The sequence below is a fragment of the Girardinichthys multiradiatus genome, chromosome 9 (assembly GCF_021462225.1).
Source record: "Girardinichthys multiradiatus isolate DD_20200921_A chromosome 9, DD_fGirMul_XY1, whole genome shotgun sequence".
Taxonomy (NCBI): domain Eukaryota; kingdom Metazoa; phylum Chordata; class Actinopteri; order Cyprinodontiformes; family Goodeidae; genus Girardinichthys; species Girardinichthys multiradiatus.
The window spans coordinates 28,294,926-28,311,698 of NC_061802.1; the positions used below are offsets into that span (position 1 = coordinate 28,294,926).

Sequence of the window (16,773 nt, forward strand, 5' to 3'; positions counted from 1 at the left end):
GATTCATTGCACACTAACTGAAATATTTCAGGTCTTTTATTGTCTTAATACGGATGATTTTGGCATACAGCTCATGAAAACCCAAAATTCCTATCTCACAAAATTAGCATGTCATTAAAAGGGTCTCTAAACGAGTTATGAACCTAATCATCTGAATCAACGAGTTAACTCTAAACACCTGCAAAAGATTCCTGAGGCCTTTAAAACTCCCAGCCTGGTTCATCACTCAAAACCCCAATCATGGGTAAGACTGCCGACCTGACTGCTGTCCAGAAGGCCACTATTGACACCCTCAAGCAAGAGGGTAAGACACAGAAAGAAATTTCTGAACAAATAGGCTGTTCCCAGAGTGCTGTATCAAGGCACCTCAGTGGGAAGTCTGTGGGAAGGAAAACGTGTGGCAGAAAACGCTGCACAACGAGAAGAGGTGACCGGACCCTGAGGAAGATTGTGGAGAAGGGCCGATTCCAGACCTTGGGGGACCTGCGGAAGCAGTGGACTGAGTCTGGAGTAGAAACATCCAGAGCCACCGTGCACAGGCGTGTGCAGGAAGACTGGGGAGAAGGAAATGCCAAAATGCCAGAAGTCCAGTGTCAAGTACCCACAGTCAGTGATGGTCTGGGGTGCCGTGTCAGCTGCTGGTGTTGGTCCACTGTGTTGTATCAAGGGCAGGGTCAATGCAGCTAGCTATCAGGAGATTTTGGAGCACTTCATGCTTCCATCTGCTGAAAAGCTTTATGGAGATGAAGATTTCATTTTTCAGCACGACCTGGCACCTGCTCACAGTGCCAAAACCACTGGTAAATGGTTTACTGACCATGGTATCACTGTGCTCAATTGGCCTGCCAACTCTCCTGACCTGAACCCCATAGAGAATCTGTGGGATATTGTGAAGAGAACATTGAGAGACTCAAGACCCAACACTCTGGATGAGCTAAAGGCCGCTATCGAAGCATCCTGGGCCTCCATAAGACCTCAGCAGTGCCACAGGCTGATTGCCTCCATGCCACGCCGCATTGAAGCAGTCATTTCTGCAAAAGGATTCCCGACCAAGTATTGAGTGCATAACTGTACATGATTATTTGAAGGTTGACGTTTTTTGCATTAAAAACACTTTTCTTTTATTGGTCGGATGAAATATGCTAATTTTGTGAGATAGGAATTTTGGGTTTTCATGAGCTGTATGCCAAAATCATCTGTATTAAGACAATAAAAGACCTGAAATATTTCAGTTAGTGTGCAATGAATCTAAAATATATGAATGTTAAATTTTCATCATGACATTATGGAAAATAATGAACTTTATCACAATATGCTAATATTTCGAGAAGGACCTGTATATGTATGTATATATATATATATATATATATATATATATATATATATATATATATATATATATATATATATATATATATATGTGTGTGTGTGTGTGTGTTGCATGACAGCGGAGGCATGTCTGCTTCTGTTAGACTTTCTGTAGTAGAGCTGTTTGATTTAACATTATTTAAAATATAGTAATCAGATAAATGAAAGATTTTAAAAAGGAACAGAATAGCTCAAATATTCAAGTGAAAAGATCATGTGTAATAACTGACCTCCCTGCAGGTTCTGCCATTTTCTGTTCCAGGTGTGCTATTTTCAATTTGGCATGGAATTACTTCCTTTGATTTATCCATGTTTGAAGTGAAATAAAGAAAATTAGTTGGAAAAAATCCTCCTGTTTCTCAGAAGAGAAGAGTTTACCTGCTTTGTGTATGTGTAACTGTGTGTGTGTGTGTGTGTGTGTGTGTGTGTGTGGTGTGTGTCTGTGCAGTGGATATAGCGGGATTGAAATTAACGGCAGAATTTACTGAGCATTTATGTAGCGTGACTGACGGTGTGCGTGCATGCACGCGTGCGTGCGTGCTGAATAATTGGAACTTCAATCCCCACAATCCCCCACAGACTCCTCAGCTCTCATCCACCGCTCCTCGCCTACACTCATTTAACAAACCATCTCGGCTCTCGATTGGCCCGCGTTCCAAGTGACGTCAGGACCCAACGTGGGGTTTCCTCAAGGCGATTGGTTGGAAGGATGAAGTGGTTCCTCCAATCAGGACGCGCAGCGAAGCCCTCAGTCAGACGCGGGTTTTAAGGTGGAACTGAAGAGTTGTTGACGTGTTTCCTTACAGTCTAAATTGAGACGTGTAAGTGTTGAGTTTGATTTTCGCTCACTTTTATTGCATGTTGTTGATATTATTAGAAAACACAGCGCACGTGTTGTTAGCTACCTAACAGGCGACCCGATTAGAAAGTAAGTCTTTCTGTTTGGCAACATTTGTTGGTAAAACAGCCAATGAAAACAGCTGTTATTGGTTATGTTTAATTAATCTAATTTCATATTTTAACCAAATATTGGTGTTTAGATCGCAGGATCTTGTATGATTGTTGTCAGTAAGTGCAATACAGTAAGTAAATTTGAATGCTCTTACTCTCTTCAACATGCTTCATGAGTGTGTAATGTTTGGTTAGTTGCGGAATTTTTAGGTTTATTACCACTTGTCCAAATGTAATAAACGTCTGGTCCAGTTTTATTTAGCTTAAAAATATTTTTGTAATGAGTAAAATAGATTACAGAGAACTATAAGTTTTTGTTGCTTTCAGTTGATAAGCTAAAAAGTGAAATAATTGTTTCATTATGGGCCATTTTTGAAGGTGTTTTGCATCATCTAGTCTCTGTGGACAACGCACCACATTCTCTTTCAGTATTATAACCTGGAGTAAAAATCAGTTCTAGCTGTAAAATGATGCAGCCAAGTTCACTTTATCATTCCAGGAGGTAAAATGTTTTATGTGGGAACCCACCTGAATGCATCAAGTCTGACTTTGCAGCGAGGAGGGTTTGTGCTACTTAAGCAACATATACAGTAAAAACCTGCTGAATTTGCAGTTTTTAAAGAACTTTCTGCCCATCTTTGTTGTTTGCTCTTTACTGAGTAAAGAACAATACCAAGCAGATACCAGCTGGCTAATTAGTTGGGAAAACATTCTTGTTATGTCACTTGAAGCTTGTCAGCTGTAGCTTTAAAACATTACTTAAATTACTAAAATGTTGTTCTACATGAGACTGACCATTATTGTTCATATCGTTCTGATTCAGGCACCTCTGATCAAACCAGAATAACCTCCCGCTGGTAGATATTGTTCATTGGAGTCTCTTAAGTTGGTAAAAAAGATCCCTAAAGCAGTTGGTGCTTGATCGATGCAAAACGTCTTGTGGTAGTTCGCTTGTAGGGTGTTCAGAAAATAAATATATCTTAGCAAATAGAACATCTATATAAATGTTTATATATGAAATCTACGTTTATTTTAGACAAAAAAATTTGCCAGTGTTGCGTTCCACCTTTTTCCAATTTGGATGTTGATATTATCAACTCAGGCTCAATTATCTGACAGTTGTTGCTACGGATTCATGTCAAAGAGTAGAGCAGTATTGTTGGTGATTTTAGGAAATTTAATTCCAAGCTTTGAACCTGGGTCCTATCACAACTGATGGCTCTGTCTGAGTTTGTATGCCTGCCCATCTGCCTCTCTGAAACCCAGTGTAAAGAGTCGGGGGAACAATTACCTTCATAATCCATTCTAGACAATTAGATAATACTGATTAGTGAAAAGAGCTACATGGGGAATGGTGGCGGTGTTGGGGGTTTAGGAGCCATGAATGACTGTCTTTATTTTAAATATTTTAGACACACTCGGAGGAAAGACAAAAAGGAAAGTATGAAGAAAGCATGGCTGTCATTCATCATTGGGGAGGTGCAAATTTCCTCTCTACATTTTATGGCAATTTGCCAAGTGGTGTGTAATGTTTCTTTTGAGCGTTCACTGTTGCCTCCCAGCATGACGTCTCTTGGTTTGAATGTTGGCCGGCTTGTGCCTTTCTTTGTGAAGTTCGGTCTCCTGACTCTTTTCAGTGTCTAACCTCCAGCGCTGCAGGAACTACAAAAAAGGATGCTTGTTTTGTGTGTGAATAATTAGGATGGAAGGATATTTACACATGAACATTTTGGAAAGAATGCTGCTGTTGTTGAATGAAATTTTCACCTTTTTTATTCTGTGAATAATTTCCAAGAGAGCTTGTTACTGTCCTTTGGGACATTTCATTTCAATTCATTTCAATTCAATTCAATTCAGTTTTATTCCCAAGGCACTTCACAAAGAGTTTGGAATGGTGCTGTTATGATTTGGGTTTGTTTGGTTTTTTGGTTTTGGGTTTTTTCTTTATGTTTTTCACAGTTAAGGTTTTGAATCGTTCTTCTGTTTATTATTATTATTATTATTATTGTTAGATTTTTGAATCATGTTTCTGTTTGTTTTTTCTGGTCATGCTTTAGTTTTGTCGTCACGTTCATGTTTTGTCAAGTTTGGGTTTCGGATCTGGTTATATTTTTGTTTCATGTTTTTCTAGTTTCTGTTAGTTTGTGTTCAAGAGTCTCTGTTTTGCTCCAGCCACGTTTTGTTCTTCTGTCAATTAAGTTTTTTTGGATCACCTACACCTATTAATCTGTCTTCTTGTTTCACCTGGTCACGCTCCATAAATACACACCTGTTCAGTTATTCATCGCGGAATCATTTTCATATCATGCTCATGTTTAGTTCTCAGATTATGCTCATTTCTTGTTTTGTGGATCATGCCAAGCCTGTCCTGCTTGTCCGTTTATTGTTTTGTTCCTGCCTCTTCTGAGAGTGAGATTTGTTTTTTATTTTTATTAAATCGTTTTGCACTTACCGTCATGCTGCCTACTAGTCTGCATTCCGGGATCCTCTATCTCACAAGCCCTATAAGGTGCGGGGTTGTTGGGGAGGTTAGATTAAACTACTGAGTGTTAGAGTTTGGCTGTTTTAGAATGGGCTATGTGTAGGGGTACTAAGTAAAATAATAAACTGATAAAGTTTGTCCATCTAGGGCCCACTGGTGGCCATCCAACAGGAAGGGAGGAAGGCAGAGGTAAAAATAATTGGAGAGTGTTGTTTCCTGTTGCATTGTGTAATTTTAAAATGGGATACGTCAATTCAATCGAATCATACAAATTTCAAGTCAGGTTCATACATTCCAATTAATCCTAACTTGAACAGTGCAGTCAGATTCTGCTATTTATTCAAATGGGTTAAAAAGTGTTTCTATCTAAGGAAACCCAGCAGATTGCATCGAGTCAGTGACTTGTAGCAGTCACTCCTCCTGGATGAGCATGTAGAGACACCCCACAATTGTTTGTTTAATGATTTTTTTTTTTTTATTGTTCAACAGAGAATATATATCTTATAAATTTTGTTTTACTGGTGCACAATTTTGGTTAAGGTAAAACACAGCCCTCTCTGGCCATTAATGGTAATCCATCATTCAATTTCCAATTTATTTAGAGCCGGCCCAAGTTGGTGGGTGCAATAGAAGTAGATTGCAAGCAGGAAATCTCTTTTGCAGTTTATATTTTGAAGCAAGATAAACAGATTTATGGTTTATTTAAGGCTAACTGAGTGATTTAAGGCTAAGGCTGACTTTTGCCCATATGTAACCAGTCTCTGATTATATTGATGAACACCTGAAAAGCACAAGCCTGATTTTTATTTTTTTTTTAATCACAGCGTGCAGAGTTCTTCAATGCTTATGCACATGTATGTAAGTGTTGTCAACCAGTGCTGCAGGTAGTTTTTGTTAGTAAAATGTGTCATAAAACCTGACAACCACTCAAAAATGTTCTCCTATCATACTTAAAAATAAGACTCAGACAGTGCAAAGCTTAAAATATCCTAGAGCTGGATAGAGAATTGTGAGACAGACTTAATTTTTACATAAAATATCCTAGCATGTTAATATCACGATAAAATTTGCAATAAAACAAAATTGTGTTTCACTTGTTTCATAAATTGATGAAGTAGTGTTCAGACTTTGGTGATCAAACAGGTCTTTGGAGGGGAGCAGCTACTCTCACATCTTCTGACTAAACAGCAGGAGAAGTTGCCATTAGCAATCAAAAGGTGCTCCTTGGACAGCAATGTCTGTCTCCCAGAATGTATAGGAATGTTGGTGAAGGTGTTAGCTCAAGGTAGCTTACAAAATCAAGTGTGTAGGTGTTTTTGTTTCTTGACATTCTGATTCAATAGCCACACATACTGCTTTGATCTGCAGGATTGCAGATAAAGCAAAAGTAAAAAGGTTGAGAGTATATAAAGTGGTAGTAGACACAGAACATCTGCAACTGATGGTACACCCCTACCATCATGCAACATAAACAAATATTTCTTACCACTATCTGATTGTCAAACCCAATCAAAATTGTGTATTTAGATTTAAAGTGGCGACTAGATTCTTCAGAGATTCTTGAGAATGCAATTTGGCCAGAATCTATATGTTGGCAGTTTCAACCTCTGAGCTTCCTGCTGAACTTATAATCACCTGTTATGCAAATTGTATTTTATAATAACAGCTTCAAGTGTATTTTAGGTGTGGTGATGGCCGATAATGGCAACTGCAAAACAGTCTTGTTTATTTGAAGGTTACTGTTTGTTTTGTAAATGCTAGATACCAATCTTACTGACAGTTAACCCTTTAATGTCTGAATTTATGTCGTTTTTTTTAGTTTTTTTTTATGTTTTTGCTGTTGAGCAAATGCTGAAAAAGTTAGAACAATTTAACTTGAATATATCACACACAGTAGATGTACATTTAGGCTTGATATACTGATTTGGCTAAACAGGGTCTTCAAATTGAATTGCACCATAAGCTTCTGTGCAATCCATTTAGGTAAATCACCGGTGTATTTCAAATACAGTTTAGTTTTGTGAAATCAGAAACATTGTCATTCACACTCTGACTGCTAGATGACAGCAAAGTCCTTCCAGTATGATCCTTGGTATGTGTAGAATATGCATCAACAGTCATTTTGGCTTCATCAAGACCAGAATCCGTTTGAGGCCATTTCCCGACAATGGTCTAAAAGGGGTTAAAGGAAAACTGGTGAGTTTTGGGTTAAATTCAGAGGTTCCAGTGGCATTTGAATGCAGCATGAGAATGGTGGTTTGTTAAGGAGGTGAGAGAATACTGTCAGGCATCACACAGAACATGACCAACAGGCATTAGTGATATAAGCTCTTCAAAATATTTTCTACACCTCACATCTCTTTCCTTATTAGACTTGGTTGGTGCCACTTCTAAAACTGAGCTTTGAATTATGCGAGTCAAATTTCAAACAATTTAAAAACATGAAAGCACAAATGAAATTACCCTGCTTAAAAAAATAGAATATGAGTCTATTTCCTGTTATTTTACCACAAAAAGGTGAGCAATCATAATTAACACCAACATTCCTTCAGTAAACCAATAGCAATAATTTAAAACTCACTAAAACAAATTGTTTTATGAGTTGTTATTAAAGTTTGATTTTGAATATCAAAGCAACATATTTCCATAATTAGCGTGTTATGTAAAAGTATTTGCAAAACACCATCACTTTTACACACACAAGCTTAACATCAGAAATAATTGCAGAAACAAGACAGTGACTTTCAGGGTGGATTAGCATAAAGAAAAGGCATTAGGCTCTCCCAAAAGAAACTGTGGTGTTGGGTATAGGATGTCTGTAAATGTCCCTAATTGAGGCTTTGTAGCTGTCCTTTGCCTCACCCTCTTGTTATCAAATGTAGTTTCTGTCTTACTGGAAATCCTCCATGGACGCCATCACCGACTGTGCCTGAGTCTACGGTGTCAGATTAATGGCGGTCTGATCAAGTTCAAAGGCAGAGCTGCCCTGGATAAACTGATTATAACCAGTGCCAAAAGATGTCTGGGACAGCCCGGTGTACTGTATGAGGAAAGTCTTTAAATATCAGGTCTTAGTAGGTTCAGGTCATTTCTGGGTACTCCTGTAAATAACATTTGTTCCAGATCCAGCACTCAGAAGTAGACAGGCAGACACTTTTATCCTGCTGTGGCAGAGATATTTTTGGAGTCTTACGAGAGTAATCCTTGAGATACTCGACCTACTGATTCTGATTACATCCCTGGCAGTAAACAGGCATTGCTCAATTGCAGCACGTACAGTTATGAGAAATATTCCCTTACAAATACTTGGTTCTAAAAGTCATTTCTCTATCTACATTTGTTTCAGTGTTTGTGTTTGTTGGTGGCAGATTCCCTTGATAGATGTTGTTTCAAAAGACAGCTTAAAAAGGTATTTTTTGTAAATTAATTGCATTTTGAAGGTTTTCTTTACCCCGAAGAGAAGATTTTTTCAGCCTGACAAGAAAAATCAAGGTTGTACTAGACAGAAAAATAAAACACAAGTACAATAAGTAGTCATTTCACCACATATACACTACCAGTGAAATGTTTTAGAACGCCTTGCTCATTTAATGGTTTTCTTTATGTTTGTGACTATTTACATTGTACGTATATTCTCACTTAAGACATCAAAACAGTGAATGAACACATATGCAATAATGTAGCAAACGAAAGTCTCTAAAAGAACTTTAAATATGTTTTATATTTTAAATTCCTTAAAGTAGCCACCCTTTGCTGTAATGACTGAAATATTAACATCTGGCCGTCTCTCAATGAACCTCTGGGAAGTTCTTTCAAGACTCTTTGGAAACCATTTCAGGTGACCACCTCCTGAAGCTCACGGAAAGAATGCCAAGAGAGCAAAGCAGTAATCAGAGCAAAGGGTTATATTGAAGAATCTAAAATATAAAAATGTTTAGTTATTTCACACTTTTTGTTTATTACATAATTCCATGTGTATTCATTCACAGCTTTGTTGGCTTTGGTAAGAATCTAAAATTTAAATAGTCATGAAAATAAAGAGACCCATTAAGTGAGAAAGTGTATCTAAAACGTATGACCAGTGTGTACTTCAGATAGTAATAATATTTAGAACATAGCTTGTGTTGACATGTTTCTTTGCGTTTTTTGATGTGAATACTGTGAGTGTTGAACCAAGCTGTGCACACGATGCATGCATATCAATGAGGTTAAACACTGGCCTCATTATCATCAAGATGATGGGATGAAATGATGGTATCCATTCTGAAATAGTTCAATTGAAATGTGTCTGATTGCCAGTAGTAACAGGTTTAGTATCAGAGCCAGAGAAATGAAACAGAATTTCTCTCTCGTAAGCTTCAGAATCATAAAGGGATGGTATTACACTATGCTGGCTCTGGCTGTGTTGGATAATTTTCAGTGGAAGACTCAGGATTAGCTGCCAGCTGTCATGTAAACAGATAAAACTGATAACTCTTCCTGTTGGAGTTGTTGCTGTCAGTTCAAGACTTTGACATGTTTTGGTTGATGAACAAAAAAGTACTTCTTTTTTCCCCTTTCACTGTAATGAATGCTGGTGCCCTTGTCTTTCCTGTTTCTATTAATGCAGGAAAGAAGCATTTTATCTTACTCCTAAAGAAAAGCATCCACATCATGATGCTGCCTACACTATGTTTCTTTGTGGGGTTAGTATATAAATGGTACTATTTTTCTATCACATACATGGTTTTGCCTGCAAGCCAGACAGACATATTTTACTCTAAACTACTATTGCATACTCGTCTACATGCTTGTTGTGTCCCCTGCAGGATTTAAGGTTTCATTTCAGCTATGCCTGTCTTTTGGCCACTTTTCCATTAAGGTCAGATTTGTTGAGTGCATTATTTGAGCTTTGGATCTCTGCAGCTCCTCCAGAGTTGCTGTATGGCTGCCTCTCTGGTTTATTCTCTCCTTGCCTGGCTTGTTGTTTTAACACTTTAGTGTTTAATAATCAGGTAACGTAGGCAATGGACACAAGTGCACACATGAATTTTGACATTTTTATTTGTTAAAAAAAACAAACTATGTGCCAGTTTGTGTTGGTCTATCCATAAAGTCCAGATAAAAAACAATGACATTTGTGGTTCTGACATGACAAAATGTGAAAAAGTTCAGAGGCATGAATATTTTTGCAAGGCACTATATAACCAGATTCATTGTTTGAGAGATCATGTCACCAACAGTCTTTGGTGCAATCTTAATGTGTTTAAACTGGATTACTCTGCAATTAGGCATGATTGGATTACTCTCCGATTATCTCACACACATTTTCTTGCAAGGTGGGAACTGACTAATAAACTTATCACTCTGGCAGACTGATATATGTATGTGTGTGTGCTTGTGCTTCCTTAACTGTCATGAATTTGCATATGCATGTCTGAGCATTTGTGTGTTTGTATCTCGATCCATATCTGTTTGAGCCGGAGTCTTTGTGCTTGACTGATTGCTTTGTGTATCTGACCACAATTGAAAATGAATCCATCTCTCGCCTGCCTCTCTCTCCACCCTCTGTGTGTGTGTGTGTGTGTGTGCCTGTGTGTCTCTATCTGCTCAGTTCCACCTTAAGAGAAGCTTTAGCAGCCTGTCCTGTTTGTGTTGAAGCCAACAGGCACAATATATTACAGTCTAGGGCTTGCTGCTGAAAAGCCCGCTGGATCCTCCACTGACCTGCTGTTCTTTCCTGCTTTCCTCTTGCGTTTTTTTTTCCACATTTAGATTAAAAACAAAGCTCTCACTCTCTCCTCCCTACCCCACTCCTCCTACTCCTCCTCCTTCTTCCTCTCCTTATTTCTGCTGCAGCAGTCAAGGCTTTAGTGTGTCAGAGAGACAGGGTGAAGAGGAGGAAAAAGAAGAGAAGGGGACTATTTGGTAGAGCTGAGTGAGTGTTTATGTTTGTATGTTTCGCCATTGGACTGCTGGGTGAAAGGGCTCAAGGACAAGACACAAGAAGAGTAGGAAGAGGAAGAGGAGAAGAAGTATAAGAAGGGAGCTTGCAAGGACTGAATTCTCTGTGTCATATCAGTACGTGTGGACCTGGACTGATCCCAAGCTGAGAAAAAAGGGGGACTGACACCAAGACAACGAGGAGGAGTAGAGAAAGAGGAGGAGAAACTCTGACTTGGGTTTCACTAGGGAAAGGCGAAGGAGGAAGAAGGAGGCAAAGTCTAGTGCTTTCTTTTATCATGACCCTGTTGGATAAACGAGCCGACGGAGCGAGGTTTCATCTGTTGTGTGTCAGCGGGAATTTGCGTTAGAAGATAAGGACAGAGAGCAACAAGGAGGAGAGAACCCAGGGAAGGAGCAGGGACAGTACTTACTGAGTATCAGAGAGTCTGGGTTTGTGTGTCTGTGTGTGTGGTGGTGTAACCAGGTGGAAGGCAGAGGACTGGAGGGCCAGGGCAGTAACCTGGCCATCAAACGGACTGGAAGCCTCTCCTCTCCTGGGATCATGTACCCTCAGGGCAGGCATCCGGTAAGGTCACCCTCATGTCTCTATTTCCTGTCTGCTTTACTTTTTTGTGCGTCTCTCTCAGCTCCAATCTGTCTGTGGCTTTTAATTTGTCACATTCCCTTTATTACCCCACTCTGTTGTCCCACTTGGGTTTTAATGCTTCAACACTAATATCACCTCAGACCTTCCTTCTTAAAACTTTCTTGCAGTGTTTTCCTCCTTTTTTTTGAATTATTGACCTCTACATGTCTGCATCTCTTTGTAGTTCTGTTTGTTTCAGTCTGTCTCACTTGTGTAGTTAAGTTGACTGCATTGTAACAGGAGAAGAGAGACATGGGGTTTTTGCTCTAAGACTTTCCCCGATATGCACACACTCACACACACGACACCTCCTTCTCTGTCAGCTACAACCAGCTCCCTCAGAGATCCTGTTGATCATTGGCTGTATAGGTGGCATACAACTTAATCTACTCTTCTTGGGTTGCATCTGTATATACACGTGCTAATTATCGTTTATTGCTCTCTGTGTGTGTTTTAGTGTGCAAAAGTGTGTCTTGTGAGCATGCATGTAAGAGCAGATCTTGCTGGTAATGTATATGTGTATGTGTGAAAGCAAACACCAGGGCTGTTTAATCAGTTGGTCAGTTTTTTTCAATTGATTTCTATTATCTTTAGTGTTGCAAAATATTTCTAATCGCAGTCATCCCAATCAGCAATGGGTGCAATATTACAATTGTAAAGGACTGCTTGGATATTTGGTAGGCCGTTATATTTCCAGTGACGTGCATTAATGCTCGTCATTATTGTGCCAATTTTATATTTGTTCAGTCTGATGGACTTTCACTGCCCTTGATGGCCAACTGGTTAGGAAGGTAAAACAAAGATTACATTGAGGAGAATGTTGGTTTTTTTGTCAACCGACATTATCATTCCAATATGCAGTTGTTTTACTAATATTGTATAGCCCTAGTTTCCTTTATAGCATTACGAGTATCCAGTGCTTTGCAAAAGTGCTGTTACCCCTTGAACTTCAAGTATGTAATCATGTAGTGGAAGCTAAATGATACATGATTTTCAGATTTTCCACAAATAAAAGTATAAACTGTTGCATGCATTTGTATTTAGCCCCGTTAGTTAACACTTTGTAGAACCACCTGCAGTTACGGCTGAAAGTCTTTTGGGGTATGTCTCTAGCAGCTTTGTATATCTAGAGACTGGAATTACTCAAGATCAAGCCCAGTTAGATTGGATTCAGGTCTTATGTGAATATCAGTCTTCACATCATGACATAGACTCTCAGTTGGGTTTAAGTATGAACTTGGACTGGGCTATTATAATGCATGAATATGCTTTGATCTCAACTGCTGTAACTTTGGCTGTAAGTTTAGGATCTATTTCCTGCTGTCTTAAGTTATTTGCAGCCTCTATCAGGACTGCCATGAAGAGGAGTGTTCCTACAGCACGATGAGGCTTCCATGACGTTTTACAATAGACATGGTTTATTCAGGGTGGTGTGTGCAATGTGAGTTTTCTGCCTCACATTCACAAAAAGGCCAAAAAAGTAAATTTTGATCTCATCTCACCGAGGGCATATTCTTCTATAATTGATAAATCTCTTCTGGTAAACTGTAAAGTCTTACAGCTTCCATTTAACAACTTTGTTCTCCTTGCTAGTTTTCCATGAAGGCCAGATTGGTGGAGTGCACAACTTTTGCTCCTTGAGATACTGAAAGCTTGGGATATTGTTTTATAACCTAACCATGCTTTAACGTTCTTCACAACATAATCCATGACCTGCCTAGTGTGTTCCTTAGTCTTCATGCTGCTGTTTGTTGCATTTAATTTTATTTAGAGTTATCAGAGTTAGGGGTTAGAACATTTTCAGGACACTGCGCACGTACTTCCCCAGTGATACATCTTTAAAGTCCCTTCCCTTCTTCAACTTGACCCTGAAACAAAACAAAGCGTTTAATGTTACAAAATAATAAAGGTTACAACGGCTAAAAGGCACCGAAGAATGAATTACAGCTTAGACTGAGTCTAGCTTAGGCCAGTTGCTTCACAAAAGCCCTGATCTGGTTGCTATAATCAGATTTGGTTGTCAGTCTCTTTGTATCTGCTACAAATGGGTCATCGGCCACTTTGCCTCACAGCCAGCCAGCTATACTGTCAAACAGCGAACCAATAAGCCAGCCAGCAAGCTATCACATAGAATTATGAATGACATTTTTACAAGAGTAAGGCATGAGGAATCAATTATATGTACAGAGAGAATGCTAATAAGCCAGCTGCTGGAAAAGATGCAGAGAAACGGGTAGAGGTGGAAAACAAAGCAAGAAAGCGAAAGATGTAACAGCCAAGAAAAGAACCCCCAAAAAATAAAAGATGGGAAGAGTTTTTTAAAAGGTGGAAAGTGAAATGAAAATGAATGAAGAGACGTGTATGAACATTCCTCTGTTCTCTTTTAGAGGGGATATCAGAGAGCTTCCTGCTGAGATGCTCTGCGTTTACGATAAAATTCAGTGCCAGACCGAGCCAACTCCAACAGATCAATAGCCCCACATCTCTCTTTTACTATCTCTAGTTTGTATTTGTTCATACATTTTTTTTCTTCTATTTTCTACTTTTTCTGCAGTCGTCCTTGACCAGCAGAGCTTTCTTTCTTGTGCTGCTGTGTACTGTAATCTACAGATAAATATAAAGATGCACAGAACATGTTTGGAAAACCTTTGTCATACTTTTCTCATCTCTGTTTATTTACATATGTGTGTGTGCCTATGTATGTAGGTATACATGCAGTATATGAGCAATTTAAATCACTTTAAAACTATGGTCTCTAAGTTTTGGTTGCTTTCCACTTTTCTGATCCCTCTGTTATTTCATGCAGTCCCTGTTTTTCCTCAGGTAATTGTGTTAGATAATTAGAGGGTTAGGTGCAAACATTGAACCTGACCTCCCAGGATCCCCTTAATTCCCCTTAACATTTTAGCACTCTTTTTGCTTTTACTCATCCAAAAACCAACAGAACAATTCAATAACCCACTAAAATGACTTAAACCATCATACGACCACTGCACATGTTATATTACATATTATACACACACATTATAAGTCAGTCATAATTCCCAGTGACTGAGAACACAACTGTAAAACTTACCATTGGTTAAAGACATATATTAAATCAGTTTCAGTGAGAGCGGTGAGAACTTTGTAAAATATAAGTTTTATAGTTAAACTATGAGCCTCATATTTTAATTTTAAAGGTTGAATTACATTTAATGGTTTAAACAAACACATTGTCAATAGGTTTTATGTGTGGGTGTGATCTGAATTTGTCCTCATCAACACACACAGTTAAACTCTCATCCAGTCTTGTGCATCAACATGATGGTAGGATATCATGAATAGGTATTTATTAGATTAAGAAACTTGAACTGAACCTATCTCTCTCTGGTAACAATTAACATATTTCTATTTGGGAATAAACAGCTGATATAAAGTGAGATAATTCTTGGACAAATCTTAGCTCTTTTGTTGAAAATATTGCATTATTTCCACTGGGGTACAGACTATGTGTACTGTGCATTCTACACGCTTTTCCTCAAACTTCCATCTTTGTGGGAACCTATGGGTGATAAAATAACTAATTTCTTTTAAAATTACATAGCTACAAGCACAATATTTGAACACAAAATAGTTCTCATCAAGGTGAACTCCATCTACGGCGCCTGGGAACATGGGGAGATGACACGAGGGAAAACAAATATATAGCGTGCGCACGAAATACTAATTCGTTCCTACGAAATACTAATTTGTGCTCACGAAATATATATAACGTGTGCACGATATACCAAAACAGCGCATTTTCTCAAACATATGGAGGAACAGAACAACTGGATAGACAGGGATAGTCTGATTGAGTTTTATTTTAGGCTGGGGAGGAGCTACAAAGAGATTCTTAAAAGCCTGGCATCGCATAGATCACGGTCGCCGTCTTGAATACTACCAAAACACACAACCGCACGCACACTCTTCTTCACTCTCTGCACTCTTCTTCGTGGTCCCAGTCTGACAGCGCACAGCGCCACCGCACGTATGAACACATACACATTTACACACCCACCGTACACTGAGCTCCATCACTTATGAGTTACACAACTCCTGCAACACAGGTCACTTGATGCGTACTTTGTGGGAACGAATCAGTTCTTCGTGGGCACAAATTTGTATTTTGTGGGGACTAATTAGTATTTTGTGCGCACGCTATATATATTTTTTTCCCCATGTCAGTTCCCGGACGGCGTATCTATCCACTGAAATACTATCCAATTATTATTAACATTGGACTTTGTCAAAGTTATTATTTAGAGCCAACAATATGCCATGTTGTGTTGGGTTTCCTACAATCCCTAAACTCAGTTCTAGATTCGTTAAGCATTTCTCTGAAAAAAAAAAAAAAAGGTTTCTTCATTTTCTCAAAAATAGTAAAAAAAAACTTTGATTTTCTTGTGTACCCATTACTGTGTGTTTCCGTAAGGTATATTCTTACAATTCTCAACCAGTGACAGGACTATTAATATTGAAAGCTTATGGGGAGTTGTTCCTGCATGATTAGTTCTGTCTGCAGAACTAAATGGGAGCATTGAGTCCAGATCATGCCTTGTTAGTAGTGGAGTAGGCAAGAAGTACAACTGCAAAAAATATATAGTTGAAACCTTCCTCGCAATAGCAGTGTTTGCAATATTGCAGTTGCAAAAGCCTGCTTTAATACAGTATTTTAAGTGTTATGTCTTCGCACAGTGCATGCCAGTAATATTTTTGACCAGTTGGATGGTCTCTAATTGCCCTTGATAAACACCATATGTATATTTTTAGTGGCTGAGATTCTAAAGCTGATAGAAAATGGTAGGGAAATATTGATGATGGAAAAGAAAGAAAAGAGTATAGAAAATGGCAATAGTCAGCAATAACATAATAATTACTTGTTTTTTTTTTCTAGTATGTTGCAACCCTTGTAAGGAGCCTTGTTACATTGTGCATCTTCTAACTTTTTTAGTATACAGTCCAGATGCCAGATGACAACCCAGACGCCTTCAAATTGTGTAAGCAAAGGTTTTGTCAAGATGTGCCTAAATAAAAGCAGGATTTAGTTATATTTGAGTGCTTCCTTGTGAGAAGACTGGAGCAGAAATTGGTTCCCCAGGATTTTTTGTGGCGAGTGTTATCAGAACTTTGCTTAGAAGTTTGTAAATATTCATTGGGAACTTCACTTTGGTTCTTGTATGCATGTTTCATTTTGTAATTGTGCAGTATCTTTCAGTGCTGAAGATGTTTTAAAAAGTCTTTAATAATTTGGGTTTGGTTTATTTTTACTTTTTTGTGCAAACTGCTGAAAACAGGAACAGAAATCAGGTTTTGATGGACCTTCTTCTGGTTTGGACAATAGCAGCTTCTGACCTGCAGAGAGTACTAGGGTGTTTAG

General features: G+C 38.5%; 1 protein-coding gene across 3 annotated transcripts in view; it reads left to right on the plus strand.

The window, feature by feature from the left end:
- The first annotated feature begins 10,498 nt into the window (after positions 1-10,498).
- The window catches only part of tle2b (TLE family member 2, transcriptional corepressor b), a 129,244-nt gene continuing 122,969 nt past the window's right edge, over positions 10,499-16,773 (plus strand). For 2 of the 3 annotated variants that reach the window (XM_047374017.1, XM_047374019.1), the window contains exon 1: positions 10,499-11,312. In XM_047374017.1, the coding sequence (XP_047229973.1) occupies positions 11,289-11,312 (24 nt within the window). In that variant the 5' untranslated portion in view covers positions 10,499-11,288. The remainder of the gene's footprint in view (positions 11,313-16,773) is intronic. The other variant, XM_047374018.1, reaches the window with a different exon arrangement.